Raw genomic sequence first — 18,025 nt, 5'->3', positions numbered from 1 at the left:
GACCAGACCTCAGCGTGAATCCCAGATGGCTTCCATCGCCATCTGGAAAAAGTCTGAGCTCCCCAGCTGGCCTTTGACGCCCTCACAAGGCGCCCCATCACTCAGCCTCCTCTGTCTCCGTCCTTTCCTGACCTCGCGCCTCTGAACACTGCTCCGTCGCTGCTCCAGCGCCTGAACATCCTCTGGGGACGTCCGCGCGAAGCCCGTCCTCCAACTCCTGAACGTCGGGGGGCTCCTCTCTGAGGCCTGTCCCCGCGAAGCCTGCCGCCGAGAGATGGAGGTTGCCCACAGGAGAGCTCCCACGCCCGCGTTCCCGGGAGCAGGAGGCGCCACTGGCGGCAGGGCTGGGAACAGCGCGACGCCCCCAGGGCCCTTTCCCCTCCGTCCTGGTTCCGTGGGACGGTCCGCCGAGCCCCGCGGGGCGCCAGGTAGCACCCGCGGACCGCGTCGGCCTCGGAGGGCGCATGCGCTTGCCCGGAAGGCCGTTTCCCAGCGACCCCGCCGCCGACTAGTGGATACGCACCCTCACGGGCTGGCGGGAGCGCGCGCGCGCGGGGTGGGGGGGGCGGGGGGAGGAGCGTGTGCAGGGAAGGGGCGTGCGGGGCGCACATGCGCAGCGGCAGGCGGCGGCGCGAGCCGAGCTGGGAGATGGCGGCGGCGGCGGCGGCGGCGCTGAGAGAGTGAGCAGCCGCCCGGGAGCCGCCGGCCCGGGCTCACAGCGACTCCGATCCCGCCCGCCCGCCATGGGCAACGAGGCCAGCCTAGAGGGCGGCGCTGGCGACGGGCCAGTGCCTCCCGGAGGCCCCGGCCCCGGCCCGGGTCCGGGCCCCGGCGCAGGCAAGCCGCCTTCAGCACCGGCCGGCGGCGGACAGCTCCCCGCAGCAGGCGCTGCTCGGGCGACCGCTGGACCACCGGGCTCCGGTCCCGGCCCGGGTCCCGGTCCAGGCCCCGGCCCCAGCCCGGGCAGGTAAGCGCGTGTTGCGGTGCCAGGGCGGTGGGGAGGGCGGGGAGCTGCAGCCTGTGGCTAGGGCCGGGGCCCATGACCCCGCGATCTAGTCTGGACAGCGAGGTCGGACTTCCGGCCACACTTTGAACCCAGCCCCACTGGCGCGAGTGGGGTGGTCGCGGGAAGCGGCCCTCGCTTTCCAGCCGGTCCGCCTTGGCAAGGCAGGACAGTGAGCGCAGGGTCAGTCGGGGCCTGCAGACCGTGACTTCGTCACGAACCCCAAATTTGCTTCCCCCCAATGCCGGGCTCAGGAGGGTCTTATGTAACCTCAGCCTGGTCCCTCCGCACTGGGGAGCAGTGGGATGGAAAACGTCCTCCCTGTCTGCTGGTGTCTGCATGTGTCCATTGTGCTGGGTTGAGGGAAGAGCACAATGGGAGTGGCTGTCAGGCAAGATAAGTGTCACTGCGAGGAACAGAGAGATATGGAAATAGTTGGACCATGAACTTGGTCATGCGCTTTCCTCCAGCATTTAGTGCCTATAATCATCCTTGGTGGGAAGGAGAATGCCACTGGCCACCCAAAGGCACTTATTTGGGCTCAACAGTACAAACAGGGTCAGGTGATTTCACCAAGCTTTAGTGAAAAACACTTTGGGGTGAAGCAAAAATGCAGTTGAATCATCCGGCACCAAATAGGTTTCTGTTGTCTCATGACTTGGATTACCACCTCGAGCCGGTGGAAAAGCTGAAGAAGCCCCCAGAGAAGCCTTGAAACAGGACGTATCTGGTCAAATACCACAAAACCAGCTCGTTGAAGATGTCAGCCAGCTAAGGTCCTATCAAAACAATCAAGTGGCAGGGAATGCAGTGGAAGGGATGCCAGTGTATGGTGAGGCCAGTAGTCTGAAAACTCGGGAAAGCTATCAAGAGATGACAGGCGGAAATGGAACGCATTATCTTTACACCAAATAGCCCTGGGGAGCGGCAAACCCGAGGGCTCTTCCGGCCCCATGTCAGTCTGCTGATAACGTTGCTTTGGCTTTTCTGTGTGTGAGCACAGCACACAACTGTGAGGGAACATAATTTTTTGATCCTCTGGCTGCCCAGCTATGCCTCTCATGTCTTTATTTCTTCAGAAATCATTCTTTTAGACAGCTAACAGCAATGGAAGGCTTTTAGCAGCCTGAAGCCTGCTGCAGCCAGGCCAGCCACTGAGCATCCCTGCTAGAGGGGACTTGCCCATCTCCCTCCAGCTATTACAGTAAATGCAGTTGGATGGCACACGGTTCTTAGCACTGAAAATGCTGTCCATCTTGCTGCATGCCGGGCTGCTGTGTGAATTCCAGCATGAGTGAGGCTCGCCCAGGCTTTTAGAGCTCTCCCTCCAAGGCACAGCGTCTGGAGCTGCGAGGAAAAACACCTCGGTGTTCGGAGTTCCACATATGGGGAATTCGGCAGAGTTCTTCTGGTCACCAAACAGGCTCCTCTGCGTGCAGTTTATCTGATGTTGTGCCCAGCCAAGCCTGGGCAGTTTTGGAAAGACTTGGGCAGCTCAGAGGGACAGGCAGGAGGCTGGTGTCCGCTGCTCACATTCCCTTTCAGTGTTTCATTTCTACTCCGTCCATGCAGCCTGCTGCAGACCCTCACACTACAGTGGTTTCGGGGAGCCACGGGCTTCTGCGGGGTTTAGCAGTCACATAGCCTTGCCCCTGGCTGTGGGCAAGACCCACACTCGGGCCTGCGGGGTCCTGGTCCCTCCGGCATCAGGCTCAGGGGGCGGCCTGGCTATTTGTCACCAAATCGCAGGACTGGGGGCACTCAGGAGACTTAGAGGTTTACTTCTCCAGCCAATGGCCGGCTGGTCACAGCACCTCAGCAGAGCGGCGCCTTCACGGCCGGGCTCTCCTTCAGCATCGGGATAGCTTCTAGCTCCTCTCACCAGAGCATCTCAGGTACCTGATGCCAAATTTAGCACGTTCTGTTCTGAGAAGCCGCTGAACAGATTGGCCCATTGATGGCGAAAAAGCCCCGTGGCATGTGCTTCTGGGCACTCGGGAAACAGCGCTGGCTGGCACAGCTGCAGGCAGGCTTGTGAGTCTGGGGGCAGCTGGACACCTCCCAGAGACAGGTGGGGGGCCAGGCAAGGGGGAGGTTGTTTCATCAACCCCAGAGGGGAATGGAACAGAGGTTCTGGGGCGGGGGTGATTCCTGGCTGTGTCCTGTTGGCAGGTCACCCCTCGTCACCTGAGTCTGAATTAGCCTTTGCATCCTCATACTGAGCTGATTTGGGCTCTGCGAGGGGGTGGCTGCAGCATTTGTGGTGGGAGAGCCCGACTTGCGTCCTGTGACCAGCAGCGCCACCACGCCCACAGTGCTGCCTTGACGCCACCCAGCATCTGCCCGTTGGGGTGAGATGGCACTTTGGACATGGGAGGGGCCCTCGAGCAGGGCTCTTGCCTCTGAATCAGGGTCACATGCCCCGTGATGGAGGCTGTGTCTCTCCCAAGGAATGCCAGATTGGGGGAGGCTGAGCTCTGTCCCAGGCTCCCCTCTCCAAGCTGCGTGCACTGCTGTGGGCTGCACCCTCCCACGGGAGAGGGCACTTTTCGCTCATTCTCCCACTGACTGATTTTTGTGGACTTCTGGTGTACATCAGACGCCTTACGTACAGTGAACTGCTCCAGTGGATGGGGCTCTTCCCGTCCACATGGCCAGTTCAGAACAGCTGAACCCCAGAAAGCACCTTTAGAAAAACTGTACGAAGGAGCCATGTTGGCTGGTGGCAGCCTGTCTAACTCCCATCGGCCCCGGGACCTGCACACATTTTGACATTTGCAAATGGACCTTTAGTCAACCGGCCAAGGTCTATTTACCAGTGTGGAGAGCAAGCACTGCGCTGGGCTTTGCGGAGGGTCTGCAAGGGTGCGCGAACGCTCTTTCCCCCAGCACCTCAGTCTGGTTGGTCAGGCAGTTTTTGAAGAGCTTCTGAAGAGCCACATCATGGAAGGATCCAAGGAGTCACGCTGCAGGCAGTTCAGTGCTGAGAAGCCACAAACAGGCAGTGTTTACAGGTTTGTCCAGTGAGAAGAGTGGAGAGGCAGAGCCAGGCCTCAAGAGAGAAATCTAAGGCCTCCGGGAAAGTGAGGGGGGTTTCACGAGCGGTGGAGGGAGGGAGACTTGGCGTGGCGAGTGTGGGCCACAGGGGCAGGGGCAGGGAGCAGAGAGAGGGGGGCCAAGTGCAGGGGCGCGGAGCAGAGCCGGGGCGAACCAGGTGAGGTGCCTTTCCCTCATTCCCCATCAAAACCCGTGATCAATGCCAAGGTCGCCTCTCACCCACTTCCAGCCCATATGCCACGGAGACGTCCTGAGCCAAAGGCAGCTGGGCGCAGAGAACCTGGTCGTTTGCCGGAGGGTGGGCAGGGCTGCTCTGAGAACCACACCTAGAGTTCCTTTCTCAGAAGGGGTTTTTCGCGATTATAGCTCAATAAAAAAATACAGAATGGGTTTGTCAGGCATAGCGTCTCTGGTCTGGGATTAGCCAGACTCGTCATGCTGTATCAGCTAACAGTCAGGCTCTAGAAAAATCTGGGACTAGCCTGTGAGGATACAATGAAAGGATACAATTGCCAGGGTTGGAAGTGCTGGTCCTTTGTCATTCAGCGGCCACGTGTGGCTGCAGTGGCTGGACTCCCGTGGCGAGCATGTGTCGGGACTTGTGCTAAAGTGGTCTAGCACCTGAATCGTGATGATGTAAAATTTCACCCAAAGGGGGCAAACATTTCTGCATTTCTTGCTAGGGAGAGAGGGGCAGCTTTGACAATACAGCTGTTCCCAGCACTAGTAAGACTGATAAGATGCTGTCAAACAAACAAACAAACAAACAAACACACACACACACAACGTTTCAGACATGTTGGGGGAGAAAGGCTGTCTTTTAAAGTAACTTTTTACTATGGGAAATTTCAAACCTACATACAAGCAGAGAGAACAAGCCGGCGGACTCCCAGGTCTCCCTTGCCCAGCCACAGCCCCCGTCCCCTCGTGGCCGACCACGGCTGTGGTCTTCCTCACGCCCCACCCATTATGAAGCAACTTCCGGCCGTGCCCCCATTTCGTCATCACGGCTCCGGCGTGGGTGTCTGGGGAACGAGGGTGCTGCGCGAATAGGACCGCAGCCCCGCGATCACATCTAGACAGGGCGACGTCTCTGTCCTGATGTCAGCAAATACTCAGCCAAGGCTCGGTTTTTCTGCTTATCATGAGTTTATTTTTACAGCCGGTTTGCTTGAATTGTGTGATCTACACGGGGTCTACACACTGCGTGTGTTCGATGCATCCCTTGGTTTCCTTTACATGTACAGACTTCCTCTCCTTTGCCGCCCACAGCAGTTTGTGATCGGAGAGCCTGGGGGTCCTCCGTCCTGCGGTTTCTCGCATTCTGGGCTGTGCCCGCCGTGTCCCTGCGGTGTCATCTAAGACGTTCCTCTGTCCCACATTTTCCCCGTAAACTGGGAATTATACCTGGAAGCCATTCAGATTCCGATTTCACTCTTCTGGCCAAGAAATCCTAGCTTTTCCAAGAAGAGTGTGTTGAGGGCTTCAGGAACGGAGGGACTGGGAGTTCACGGAAAGAGAGCCAGACTTCAGATTAGCTTGGGAGCCAAAAAATATCCCTCAGCGGGTCCCTTTTCTGTTCTTTTTTTAAAGTCCTCCGTGCGCTGAGTAGGTCTGATTCCAAGTTTCAGAAGGCAGAGCTCTCCGAGCCCCTGGGTCCTGCCTCGTCACCCTCCTTGGCCGAGCCCTCCCCGTGGGTGTGAGTAGCAGGCTACCGGCGACGGGGCTGGGGGCTTCGGTAAACCTCCTGTCTTCTCAGAGGCCCTGCAGTTTGCACGGGCCCTTTCCCTGCTGGCGATGGAGGTCGGGGTGGGGGGGGGGCGGGTGGGTGGAAAGGATACAGACCCTGGTCTGTGTGGGCCACGCGAGGAGAGCCTGTCCCGGGAGCCTGTGGCCCACGTGCAGTAAGTGGGGCTGACCGTGGAGGTAGGTTGGCAAAACTGCCACAACAGTGGTGGCTGCCATTGCCGGGTACTTGCTTGGTCACAGGCACTCGGCTGGGCGTCTTACACATGCACGTTCAGCTCACTCCATGTGCGGGCCACGCGGCTCCCGCAGCCCCGTCTGACCTGGCCTTAACCGTCCTTCTTGCCTGGGGACCCGCCTTTTTGAAAAACGGTGAAATGGCGGCTGAGACCAGTGTGCCTGCAACAAGGGCGGAGTGTCACTTTAGGACTTGAAGCCCTCCCTCCCGGTAAGCTGGGACTTGGCGGGCAATCGTAGCTGCGGGGGCCCCTGCCCGGGCCTCTCAGCTGGCCCCAGGGGCAGGTCACCGATGGTGCCGGTGGTGTTGACTGCGCTATGGAGGATACCTTGGTGGGACTCGCACAGGCTCCTTTCCTGCAGGTGCTCTCCGTCTCCGCTCACCAGCACAGAGCTGGGACTGGTCACAGCTGGGGACTGAAGTGGAGCCCTGGCCTCCGGCACCCTGCCTGTGGTAGGGGAGGCGGAGTCCTGGGGTCCCACCCCTGCGGCGCCCTCACTGCGGATTGGGCCTCTGGCGGGTGTCTGTCGCCCTCTGGCATTTTCTCAGCCCCTGTGTCTTACACTGCAGGTCCCCGTCAGCTGTGCCTGTGGGAGGGTGTGGGCGAGCGTGTTCCCGGATTCGTCTGTGCTGTGCCGCAGGCCCCGGGCTGGTCACCGTGCTGCTCGGGTCTCTCTGGCCTGGTCTTTGCTCTTGTGGGCATCGAGGAATGTGGAGGGAGCCTTGCTCTAGCAGAGGCCCCTTACCTGGGACCCCCACTTTTTTCTAGCAAGAGGGGCACATACAGGCATGTTGGGAGCCTCCAGGGGACTCTAGGGCACCCCAGGATCAGGTCTAGAACTGCTCGGACCGGACTGGATGCCCCTGAGGTGCGTGGGGCTGCTCCAAGGGCCCAAGGCGCAGAGCTTCTCACTGACGGGAAGTAGAGCGTTGGCTTCCGGGACTTGGCCCCAACCGTCGAGGCCAAAGAGCCCAACAGCTGGTCCACAGCTCATGCAAGTTTCCCCCAACCTGGTCCCATCTGGGACTGGGCCCTGCACCCAGGGGAGCCCTAGCTCTCAGTGCTGTTGGCTCTGGGAGGGCGCTGTCCTTCCCAAGGGTGCTGGAAGAGCCACTAAGGTACTGGGTGTTTTGGAAGAAAGGGGAGGTGAGGGAGCTTCCCGACAGACCTGTCCATCCTGTGTGTTCGCGCGTGCAGGTGGGCAGTGAGGGTTGCCCGTACTTTCTATATGAGGGGTCTCTACAACTAAATTCTGCTTAGAAGCCGGAGGATTTTAAAGTGAAATTTTACCCCCGTACAATAGTCAAGAAACCCTTTGCTGAGCACCTAGCGGACGCCTGTCGCTGGGGGCCGTGTGAGGGGACAAAGGAAGGGGCGCGGCCCTCGCAGCCTCACGGTCAGGCGGGAGGGGCAGAGGCGCTTGCTCGGGCCGCGCCCCTTACGGTGGAGTTCGCTGCTGCCCCCGCGTTGCCTCGCAGAGGTGAGATAAATGAGGGCGTGGTTAAAAGCGGTTGTATTATTTCATACTCTAAAATTGTCGGGCATATATTTGTATGGTGTTTTACAGCTTACAAGACACATTCACAACATTAACTTATTCTGCTGGGAGCTCTAAAGGCCTAATATGCAGGCTCTGGAAGCACAGCCAGCGAGCTGACTTTAGCAAACCGAAATGCCACGGAGGGAGCGCAGCTGGGGAGCCGCATCGCCTCCCTGCCTCCTCCTCTGCGGTGGAAAATTTAGCAAGAGGCTGGGGAGGGCTTTGAGGACAGCACAGGAGCAGGAAGTAGGACATCTGAGCAAAGGAGCGAGAGGGTGGGGTGGGGTGGAGACGAGGAGTAGTGGAAGCACCCCGCGTGGGGTCAGAAACTCTTGCTGTGCGTCTGTCCCGACGTGGCCCCCACCTGGCTGTGCGCGCGGGGCGGGCCCTCCGCTTTCTCTGCCAGTAAAACGCGAGATGCAGCTGGACTACCTCCCGAGTCCCTCCACTGCAGACGGCGGCTGTCAGGTGAGTAAAGAGGGAGAGGGATGCTTCCCGCTGTTCCTCGGCCCCGCGGAGGAGAGGAAACAAGGACACGCACACACTCTTGAGGTTAATTAGAAGCAGCTTTAAAGGAAGAGGACTGCTCTTCCAGCTCCTCCAGAGATCTTTCAGAGTGGACGGGATGACCTCACAGTCCAGCCTGGAGCTGGGAGAGGCGCTGGCTGGCACCTGGCCTGGCGGCCGCTCCTGGTAGACAGGAGCTCCCGAGAAGCCTTTGGCCTCCTGGTACCCGGCTGGCCAGCCGGCACGGTCCCCACCGGGGCCCGCGGAGCCTGCGACAGCTCCCTGTCCCCAGTCGCGCGCGGCTGCCAATCTCCCGAGTGTTGCCCCAGCACGTCCCACAGGTGCTCTGGCGGAGGCCAGTGTGCCCGTGATTTCCGGGGGAGCTGGGGGTGGCAGACACTCCACGGCGGGGAGGGCTGGCCTGAGAGTGACATCAGTTCCGTCCCGGTTGGTGGGGCGGCCGGGCAGGTTCCTTCCTGTGCGGAGTGAGGAGACGGGTGGGGCGCTCTCGGCCGCTTCTCTGGCAGCTCGGGGGGTTCTGTGGGCCCAGGCAAGGTCTCCTCCGATGCCAAGGTCCAGCATGGGAGGCCACTCTCTTCAGCGTGTGGTTAGCTGCAGTGGGCCATGTGTGCGCTCCGCCCACCTTCTATTCTTCACAGCTCGTGTGGCCCCTAATGGGTTCCAGTGTGCCTGCTCCCATACTCCCTGGCGGCCCCGCTGCCATGGTGCGAACACCTCCGTGGCCGGTGGTTTTGGTCTCTCCCAGGCAGACGGCCCCACAGCTGGAAGGATCTTCGATCCGTCTGAAACGGGTTTCCCTGCCCCGGCTTCCCTTGGCCCCGGCTCTGCCCCCTGGCACAGCGGGCTTGCCTGCTTATGGGGCCAGCGGCAGTCCGCTGTGCTCTGGTCTCCCCAGCCGCCATCTCCTCCGGACTTGACTTCTCCTGCTGCTGTGGTGGGAGGGGCCTCCGGGACCCTCGCCCACCCGGGCTGTCCTGCCCGGGGCTGTCCGAATCCCGAGGACAGGGAGCCTTGTAGCATGAATGCCCTCGGGGCTCAGCATGTCACACACACACTAGGTGCGACACAGTCTGAGGGACAAGGGGCCTTCACCCATGCCACCCGAGAACACCTTCCTACCCCCTTCTGAGGACTCCCTGGCGCTACCCCGACACTTGTCCGGCCTCACGCGAGCATCTCCTTCACAGGGGTCCTTCCGTCCTGGGCTGGCACGGCCCGGGTGTGAGCCTGCGTGCTGGAGATCCCTTCCACCCCAGTGAGACCTTCTGGGCCCCGACTCTGCCGAACTGTGGGTAATAACTCGGGCAGTATGCTTGTTTTGCGAGTCTTGCCGTGGGGCCTTCTTATGACCTTGTCAGCCCACTCTCCAAGCCCACTCTCCAAGCCCCTTTACCTGACCTTGACTGGCCAGCGTTGGGCTCTTGACCCGAGGTCTTAGTAGCTCAGGCGCATAGTGGTGCCGGCCACAAAGGACGGTGGTGGGGCCAGGGCTGGACGGGAGAGGCGGCGTCCCCCTGCGGCCCGGCCGCGGCAGCCCCTGTGCCCTGCAGGGGAGTCCTGTGCGGGCCTGTCCTCCCTTGGCGAGCCGTGTCATGCTGCCTCTCTTCGGGGCGCGGCGGCCGTGGGCTCTGTGAGACAGATGTCCCCTGGGGCGGCAGACGCGCTGCAGGTGGACCTCTCGCACACACACGCAGGAGGAGGAGAGACGGTGTGGCACCCGCCCTCCTGCGGACCGGTCGCCCAGCTGCAGCGGAGACCCACGTTTTGCCTGCTTGCTTCATCTGCGTGCCTCCAACTGCCTCCTTGGCCACGGCGTTTTCAGTCAAAATCCAGACCTGTTATGTCACTCATAAACACTTTAGGGTGTGCCTGTAACAGTTAAAAGTTGTTTTCGTTTTCATCCAGGGACGTTATCACAGCCAGCAAAGTTAGCTGAGATTTCCCAGGACAGCGTCACACCCGGTCCATGTTCTATTTTTCTTGGTGATCCCGGAGAATGACGTTTTAGAGCTGGTTTGCTCACGTCAGGATCCAGGCAAACCTTGCATCTATAGACTATTGCAAATAAGTGTTTCAAAGTAAGGTGTATATTCTTACTAACTGTATTACTCGCGAATACGGTTTAAGGCTTCCTTGCGGCTTCTTTTGTCCTCAGTCCGCATCTTCGCAGGCGTGCGCAGGCGCAGCTGTGAGTCTCAGAGTTTCTAGAAACGGCTCTGCTCTGCGTGGGCGCCATGAAGAGGATGTACCAGTCAGCTCCGTCTTTCCAGTTCGTGTGCAGTTTGTAAGGGTTGCTTTCTGATCACTTCTCTGCTGCCACCGTCGTATGGCACAGTAAATCAGCCACAGCTCAGCGTCTTCAGCCCTGGCCGGGTAGCTCAGTTGGTTAGGGCGTCGCTCAGGTATGCCGAGGGCGCGGGTTCAATCCCTGGTGGGGGCACACACAGGGAGCAACCAATGAATGCATCAATGATGGGAACAACAAATGGATGTTTCTCTTTCTCTCTCTCCCCCATCTTCTTCTCTCTCTTTAAAATCAATAATTTTTTAACAAACAAACAAACAACAAATAAAACTCAATGGTTTCAAACAGCAGTTTTTATTCTCACCCCTGTTTCTGCTTGTTGGGTAGGATTCCCCATCGGGGCTGGGCTCTGGGCCGTGCTGAGTGAGGTCTGATCCGCGCGTCTCTCGTCGTGCTCCGGCGGCAGGCTGGCCGGGCGTGTCTCCCGTGGGGGTGGCAGACACACGGACCGCACCCCTAACCACATTTCAAGCCTCTGCTGGAAACTGCACATCTACTAACATCCCTTTAGTTAAAGCAATTCATAATGAAGCCCAAAGTCAAGGGGCGGCGTTGCACTTAGTAGGGCTGCACAACGAATCACCCCGAGCTTTGGCGGCGTGAGACAGCCGTGACTCTGCTCACAGGTTCTGTAGGTCAGCAGTGCAGGCAGCGCACAGCGGGATGGCTTATCTCCGCCGCACAGCGTCTGAGCTTCAGCTGGAAGACTCCGAGGCTGGGGACTGGAGCCGTCTGACGCGTCTTCACCACTTACTTGTCTTCCAGTTGATGCCGCCCTTCGCCGGGGGCCTCGGTGCTGCTTTGCGGGCTAGTCTGAGCCTCTGTGACCGCAGAGTGGCTGAGCTCCAGGGGTGCCCTGAGGGAAAGAGAGAGAGAGAGAGAGGAAGGCACACAGAGTCACACTCCATTTAATGACCTCGTCTCAAAAGACGTGCATTGTTCCTCCTGCCACATTCTAGTGACTGAGGCGGTTCCAAACTCCCGTCTAGGTTTGAGAGGAGGGGACATGGGTGCCATCTCTTCATTGGGAGGGTCCGGGTGCTGCAAGAGCATGGGGGACTAGAAATCTTGCTGAGACCATTTTTGGAAAATAGTTTGTGCCACAGCTGAAAAAATATTCTTTGCCTCCAGTGGGAGGAACCGCAAAGTCACATGGCAAAGCGCAGACACCTACAGCAGGTGAAGAATTGAGAACGCTGCCATGTACCAGACAGTTGTCCCTCGGTATCCAAAATCCGTAGGTGCTCAAGTCCCTCATGGGAAATGGGGTAGTCTTTGTCAATAACATGGGTGCATCCTCCCTACACTTTAAATCATTGCTAGCTTACTCATAATACCTAATACAATGTAAATGCCAAGTAACTAGCTGTTACACTGTATTGTTTAGGCAATAATGACAAGGAAAAAATCTGCACAGGTCCAGTACGGAGGGAGCATCGTACACCTAACTACACAGTACACATCAGCGAGTGTGTAACTTCTTTGCAGCAATGTAACATTTGGGGGGATATTATCAGTCCATGGCTGGTTGAATCTGCAGATGCAGAACCTGCAGATACTGAGGGCCAGCTGTACATTTTTCTTGTTGATTTTAAGGTTCTTAAAATTATGTAGAACTTTCATGTGACTCCAAATAAAGCAAGTTATGTTGAGAGAAGTCTTGTTCCATCCTGTACCTTTCAAGCTGTTTCCTTCCTTCCCCGGCAATAAACACCCCCCCTTTTTAAAAAAAAAAATCTCACCTGAGGATATATTTACTGATTTTGGACAAAGAGGATTGGGAGTGTGTGTGGTGGAGAGAGAGAGAGGGAGAGGGAGAGGGAGAGAGAGACATCAATGTGACAGAGAAACGCTGATTGGTTGCCTCCCATGCCCGCCCCAGCCAGGGGTGGAACTTGCCACCTTCTGGTGCGTGCGTGGGACGATGCTCCAACCAACTGAGCCACCTGGCTAAGGCAAGAAACTCCTTTTTATCAGTTTTTTCCATCTTTTTGAAAATATAGTAAAAATACATTTATCTCTTTTTTTATAAAAGATAGAAGCCTCTAAATAGTGTTCTGTACTTGGTTTTCCTCACACAATGCATCCCAAAGATCGCCCCGTAGCGGGATAACGGACATCCTCCTGATTGCTTTGGCCTCCGTGTGGCGGCCCCCACGCGGACACGCCGTGACTGATCTGTGGCCGTCGGCCTGTGTCCAGTCTTTCGCTCCCACAAGCATCGCACCGTGAGGAGCCTGGTGTACACATCATTTTATGTCTTTACCAGTGTGTCTACGGGATCGTTACCTAGAAGCCAGATTGCTGAAATAAAATGGCCAACGCACGTTTTGCTGTGTGTTGCCAAGCCTGAGGGGCGAGCGCAGACGCGGAGCTGGTGAGGGGCATAGACAGCCTTCAGGTGTGGCAGGGTGGGCACTGACCGGGCCGAGGGGCTGGCGGGGAGGGCAGGGGGGAGAGTGTGAAAAGCGCTCCACTTCTGAATGTATCCTGCACGTAGGGCCACGGCTCCTGAAGGGCTGGCCACGAAGAGCTAGAGCAAGAGGGGTCAGAGGATGGCTGAGTTGAGGCCTGAGCAGCCGGTGCCCTGTGGGGCAGCGGGGGTGGGGCCTGAAACCAGGGCTCTGTTCCTGGGCCCGGGGCGTCCGAGGGAGACGTTGGGTGGGCAGCTGGGGTTCCAAGCACGGGTTGGAAAAACAAAGAAGCACTTCACCTGCAAACGTGTTAGTACTAATGCCACCTGGTTCCTGCAAGTACCCTGAGAAAGGGACGGAGGAGGAGGAGGAGACTGGGGCAGTCCTGGGGGTCCGAGAGGGCCAGTCAAGGACGTTCAGTTCAACAGACATTTGTCTTATCACCAACACCAGCACCACCAACACCCTCCCCTGACCAGTTATTTTCTCCAGGGACCCTGCATTATCTCCAGGGAAGGCTCTGCTCCCAAAAGATTCTCATTCCGAGAGCGTCGTTTCTTTGTCTAACATTTTTGTTCGTTGTTTATTTTCATCCATTCAACAGGCATTTCGTAGTGTCGCTTTGCAGCAGGGTCTGCGCAGGCCCCGGGCTCACGGAGGAAACGTGGTCAGCGGCCTAGCTGGAGCCCAGCCTGGGTGCGCATGCAGGGCTCAGCCAGGTTAAGAGAAAGGAGCGGCAGCACTACTTCTCTGGTGTCCCCACTGTGGGTCTCAGTGCCCTGGGACCTGGCGGTCTTGGGCAGGGTGGCTTCGGTATCTGGCCAGGCCTGAGCCTCAGGCTGCTTTCTGCTGCCTGGTCGTTCTGGCTCCCCTCCTCCCCCACACCGGCCATCGCTGGGAATCTTGGCAGCTCACAGCTCACACTCCCCCTTCCCCGCTTTCTCCCACTGCAGGAGAGGCTCTGAGAGGCTCGCTGCGGGCTCGGGGCCAGCACCAGTGCTGACCCGCAGTGCAGGTGGGGCTGCGCGCCGCACAGTCTGCACGGGACCCTCTGCAGGTGGGGGGTGTCCACCGCTGGGCCACCGCTGGGCAGGAGGGACTAAGATAAGAAGTGGATCTTCTTCCCCTTATTCCTTCTCCCCCTTCTCACTCAAGGCAAGACTGGCCCCAGGGTCGCCTCTGCAGCTGTTTTGCCAGTGACCCCTTACAGCCTGACCTCTGAGGCTTTCAGTCCCTGTTTGTCCACTGGTTTAGAGCGGACCCCGCAGGGCTTGTCCGGGTCTCTGCTTTCATAGGCGACAGGGTCATGCTTTTCTTGCCAGACCCTTTTCATTATCGGGATCACCTTGCACGTTCACGGCCTGCTCCAGTCCCTCAGCTGCTTATGCAGGAGGGGGCGACTGGTGGGTAGGTGGCTTCTGCCAGGTGCCTCTCCCGGGGACAACTCTCAGGAACTCTTAGGCTTGGAGAGGCCACCTGAAGAGACTCAGGCTTCCTGGAAACGTGTTCATCCTCTCCTTCCCAGGCGCCGGGCCAGGGTCGGGATGCAGTGGCGAACAGAGGGCACAGCCCTGTTCTGGAGGAGCGGAGGGCCTAGTCGGGGAGACTGACGTTAATCACACCGAAGCGCTGCCAAGCGAGCAGGACCGGAAGCCACGAGAACTGGGGCACCAGTTCCGGAGGCGACGGTGGGCTGAGGTGCAGGTGTGGGAAGTGTCTGAGAGGAGAGTGGGAGGCAGGCAAGCAGGTGGGCGGAGAGGCCAGGGGGCCGAGCCTTCTGGGCAGGAGGGACGCACGCGCAAGGGCCCGAGATTGGCGTTCGGAGAAGCGGAGGCCGGACTGGAACGTGGCGGGGCGCGAGGGGGCGTGTTCTGGCGACCGCGTGCAGGGCCCCTTGCAGCCAGCGCAGCTCCCTGCTGCGGCTGCGGGGCTGGCTGTTCGGGCCGAGTCGTGGGGGGGGGGGGCCCGAGTCCCCTCCGACCACTCCCTAGCCCTCTCCTCTGGGCCCCAGCGGGAGCTCCCCGCCCCTCCCCGCTTCTGGGCTGTTTCTCCAGCCAACTGCCCCCGCCACTGTGGGAGGGCACCAGGACGGCCACTGGCCGCTGAAGAGGGGTCGAGAAGGAGCCGCAGGGCTTGCTTTCGGAGAGACACGTGTTGTCAGACGTGCAGTCCAGCTCCCGTCCTTTCCCCGGGGCTCACTGCATGTAGCGGCACTGGCAGGGCTGGCTGCCAGCCAGCGGCCACTCTACCAGCCTCCCCCGCTGGTGGACAGCTCACTGTCCGCCCTCGGGGGTCATCTGCACGGTCTCTGCCACTGGGCAGCCTGTCGGAGTGCCCCTCCAAAACCTCTCCCACCTGCGGCCCTTCTGACTCTGCCTCGGGCTTACCCTGGAGAACCTGGCGTCCGGGCGGACGCGGGTCAGGTGGTGGCGAGGATGTGGGGAAACGGGTGTGGAGTGGTGCCCGCTGCGGTCTGACGTGCATTTCTCCAGGACTGATGATTTGAGCGCATTTGCCTGTGCTTACCGTCTGTGTTTATAGCTTCTTTAGAGAAGTGTCTGTTCAAACCCTTTGCCCGTTTTTAAATCGTTGAGTTTTAAAATTTCTTTATATATTCTTGATAGTAGATTCTTACTGGATATTCGATTTGCCTATATTTCTTTTTCCATTCTGTGGTTTGTTTTTTCACTCTCTTAATGATGCATTTGCAATACGAAAGTTTTAAATTCTGATATAGTCCAATTTAGCTACATTTTCTCTTGTTGCTTAATGCGTTTGGTTTCGTATCTAAGAAAATTGCCCAGTGCAAGTTCATAAAGATTTATTTCTATGTGCTTTTTTTCCAAGAGGTTCATAGTTTTAGCACTTACATTATTTGGGTCTATGATTCATTTCAATTGATTTTTATGTATGGTGTGATTTTTTTCATGTATGGATTTTATCATGGTGAAGAAGTTCCTTCTGTTCCTAATTTATTCCTAAATCAGCTTTTATCATAGAATATTGAATATTGTCAAATGTTTTTTCCATATCAATTGAGATGAGCATGTGGCTTTTCCCTTTAGTCTATTAATATGGCGGATTACACTGATTGATTTTTCGAATGTCTAACCGCCGTTGTATTCCAGGAATAAGTCCCATTTGGTCCCTGATGCTTACTCCTTCCTTCTAATGTGCTGCCGAGGTCGGTTTGCTGGTGTTTTCTCAAGGATCTTTGCTTCCATATTTGCAAGGAAAATAGATTTTTAGTTCTCTTTTCTTGTAGAACCCTTGTTCATATGCATTTTTTCCCCATGTTTAGTAGAATTCACCAGTGAAGCCATCTGGGCCTGATCTTTTCTTGGGGGAAGTTTTAAAATGACTAATTCAGTCCCTTTACTTGTTATAGGTCTATTCAGATTTTTAAAAATTGCTCTTGAGTCTATTTTGATAGTTGGCATCTTTCTTGGAATTTATCCATTTTATCTGAATTACTTAGGGGTGTATGGTCGTCATAGTATTTTTCTGAAATCCTTTTTATTTACTTAAGATCAGCAGTGATATATATAACTGCTTCCATTTCTGATTCGAGTCATTTGAGTCTCTTTTTTCTTTGTCAAAGAATGATTGTTTGCTCTGTTGATCTTTTTAAAGAATCAATTATTTCATTGGTTTTTCTCTTTTCCGTTCATTTACTTATTTTCTAATCTTTATTATTTTCTTCACTGTATTGTACTTGCGTTTAGTGTGCTCTTCCTTTTCTTAGTTATTAAGATGGAAGCTTAGGTCATTGATCTGAGGTCTTTATTTTTTTTAAATTTTTAACGTAGACGTTTGCAGCTATAAATCTCCCTCCGAGCACCGCTCTCCCGCGTCCTGGGTGCTTCGGTGCGCTGCGCGTTCCCTTTCGGTCCTCTCCGAGTGTCCTCCGGTTTCCTTTGTGATTTCGACTTTGACCCATTGGTTATCTAGGAATAGATTGTTCAGTGCCCGCTTACTCGTGAAATTCTTTCTGTAATCGATTTCTAATTTATTATGTTGTGTTCAGAGAACATACTCTGCACGATTTCAGTTCCTTTAAATGTGCCGCGCCTTGTTGGACCGCCTGGCCTGGGGTCTCCCCTGGAGGACGTCCTGCGCGCGCTCGAGGAGGACGCGCGGGTGCCCGTGGGCCCTGCCACTGTGCGGCGCCGCTGAAGTCTCCCATCTCCTCGCCGATCTCCTGCCCGAGTGTTCGAACCGTTGCAATACGGTACCGCAGTCTCCAGCCATTGCTGCATTTTCTATTTCTCCCTTTAAATCTGTCAGTTTTGCCTCACGTAATTTTGGTGCTCTGTTGTTAGGTGTACATATGTTTATAATTAAGTCTAATGATGTGTATTGTATACTAATTATACATAATTGCATATAATTATAAATAATTGTTTATAATTTTAATCCTTCTAATGGACTGAATTTTTTATTAATCTCCATCTTCAGTAACGTCTTTAAAATTCTGTATCTATTTGTCTGATGTTAGCGTCGCTGCTTCAGGTCTTGCACGGTTGCCGTTTGCATGGTAATCTTTGCCCATTAAAAAAATTTCAAACTATTTGTACCTTTTCATCTAAAATGTGTCTCTTGTAGATAACACATAGCTGGATTTTAAAAAATCAAGATGATAATCTCTGCCTCTTGGTTAGAATGTCTAATTAATTTTTATTTAAATAATGTTATTGGCTTTACATCTGCCAATTCGCTTTCGGTTTTTATGTGTCACATGCATTTTTATTCCCCTCATCCTCCTTTAAAGGCTTCTTTTGTACTAAGGGACACTTTCTGGTGTAACATTTGAATTCCTGTGGTGTTTTAATGATATATTTTAAAGTTATTTGCCTAGTGGTTGCTTTAAGGCTTCCAATATATATCTTAGTTTGTCAGACGCGACTTCAGATTTATGCCAGACCAGTTCCTTCTGTTGAAATGTATGAACAGAAACTTTACTCTTATTAGCAACATTACTTCCCTCCCCTTGTTTGCATGAGCATCATTATACATGTTACATCTGTATATTACAGACCCAGCAACACACTGTTGTAATTATTACTCTACGTAATGTTATACAATGTTGGAGATAATCGTGTATAGGTCTTTTGAAGAAGCTGAGAAAAAAGGAGAGGAAGTTTGTTATATTAACCCTCTTACCGTTTCTGAGTCTTCCCATTCCGCCCCCTG

The 18,025-nt window shown here is 55.9% G+C and overlaps 1 protein-coding gene across 1 annotated transcript in view; it reads left to right on the top strand.

The window, feature by feature from the left end:
• The first annotated feature begins 743 nt into the window (after nucleotides 1–743).
• The window catches only part of BSN (bassoon presynaptic cytomatrix protein), a 76,602-nt gene continuing 59,320 nt past the window's right edge, over nucleotides 744–18,025 (top strand). The window contains exon 1 of the mRNA XM_045856863.1: nucleotides 744–967. Within this exon, the coding sequence (XP_045712819.1) occupies nucleotides 744–967 (224 nt within the window). The remainder of the gene's footprint in view (nucleotides 968–18,025) is intronic.

The sequence above is a fragment of the Phyllostomus hastatus genome, unplaced genomic scaffold, assembly GCF_019186645.2.
Source record: "Phyllostomus hastatus isolate PE091 unplaced genomic scaffold, TTU_PhHast_1.1 phas_scaffold_129, whole genome shotgun sequence".
NCBI lineage: Eukaryota > Metazoa > Chordata > Mammalia > Chiroptera > Phyllostomidae > Phyllostomus > Phyllostomus hastatus.
This window is presented reverse-complemented; position numbering and strand designations above follow the sequence as displayed.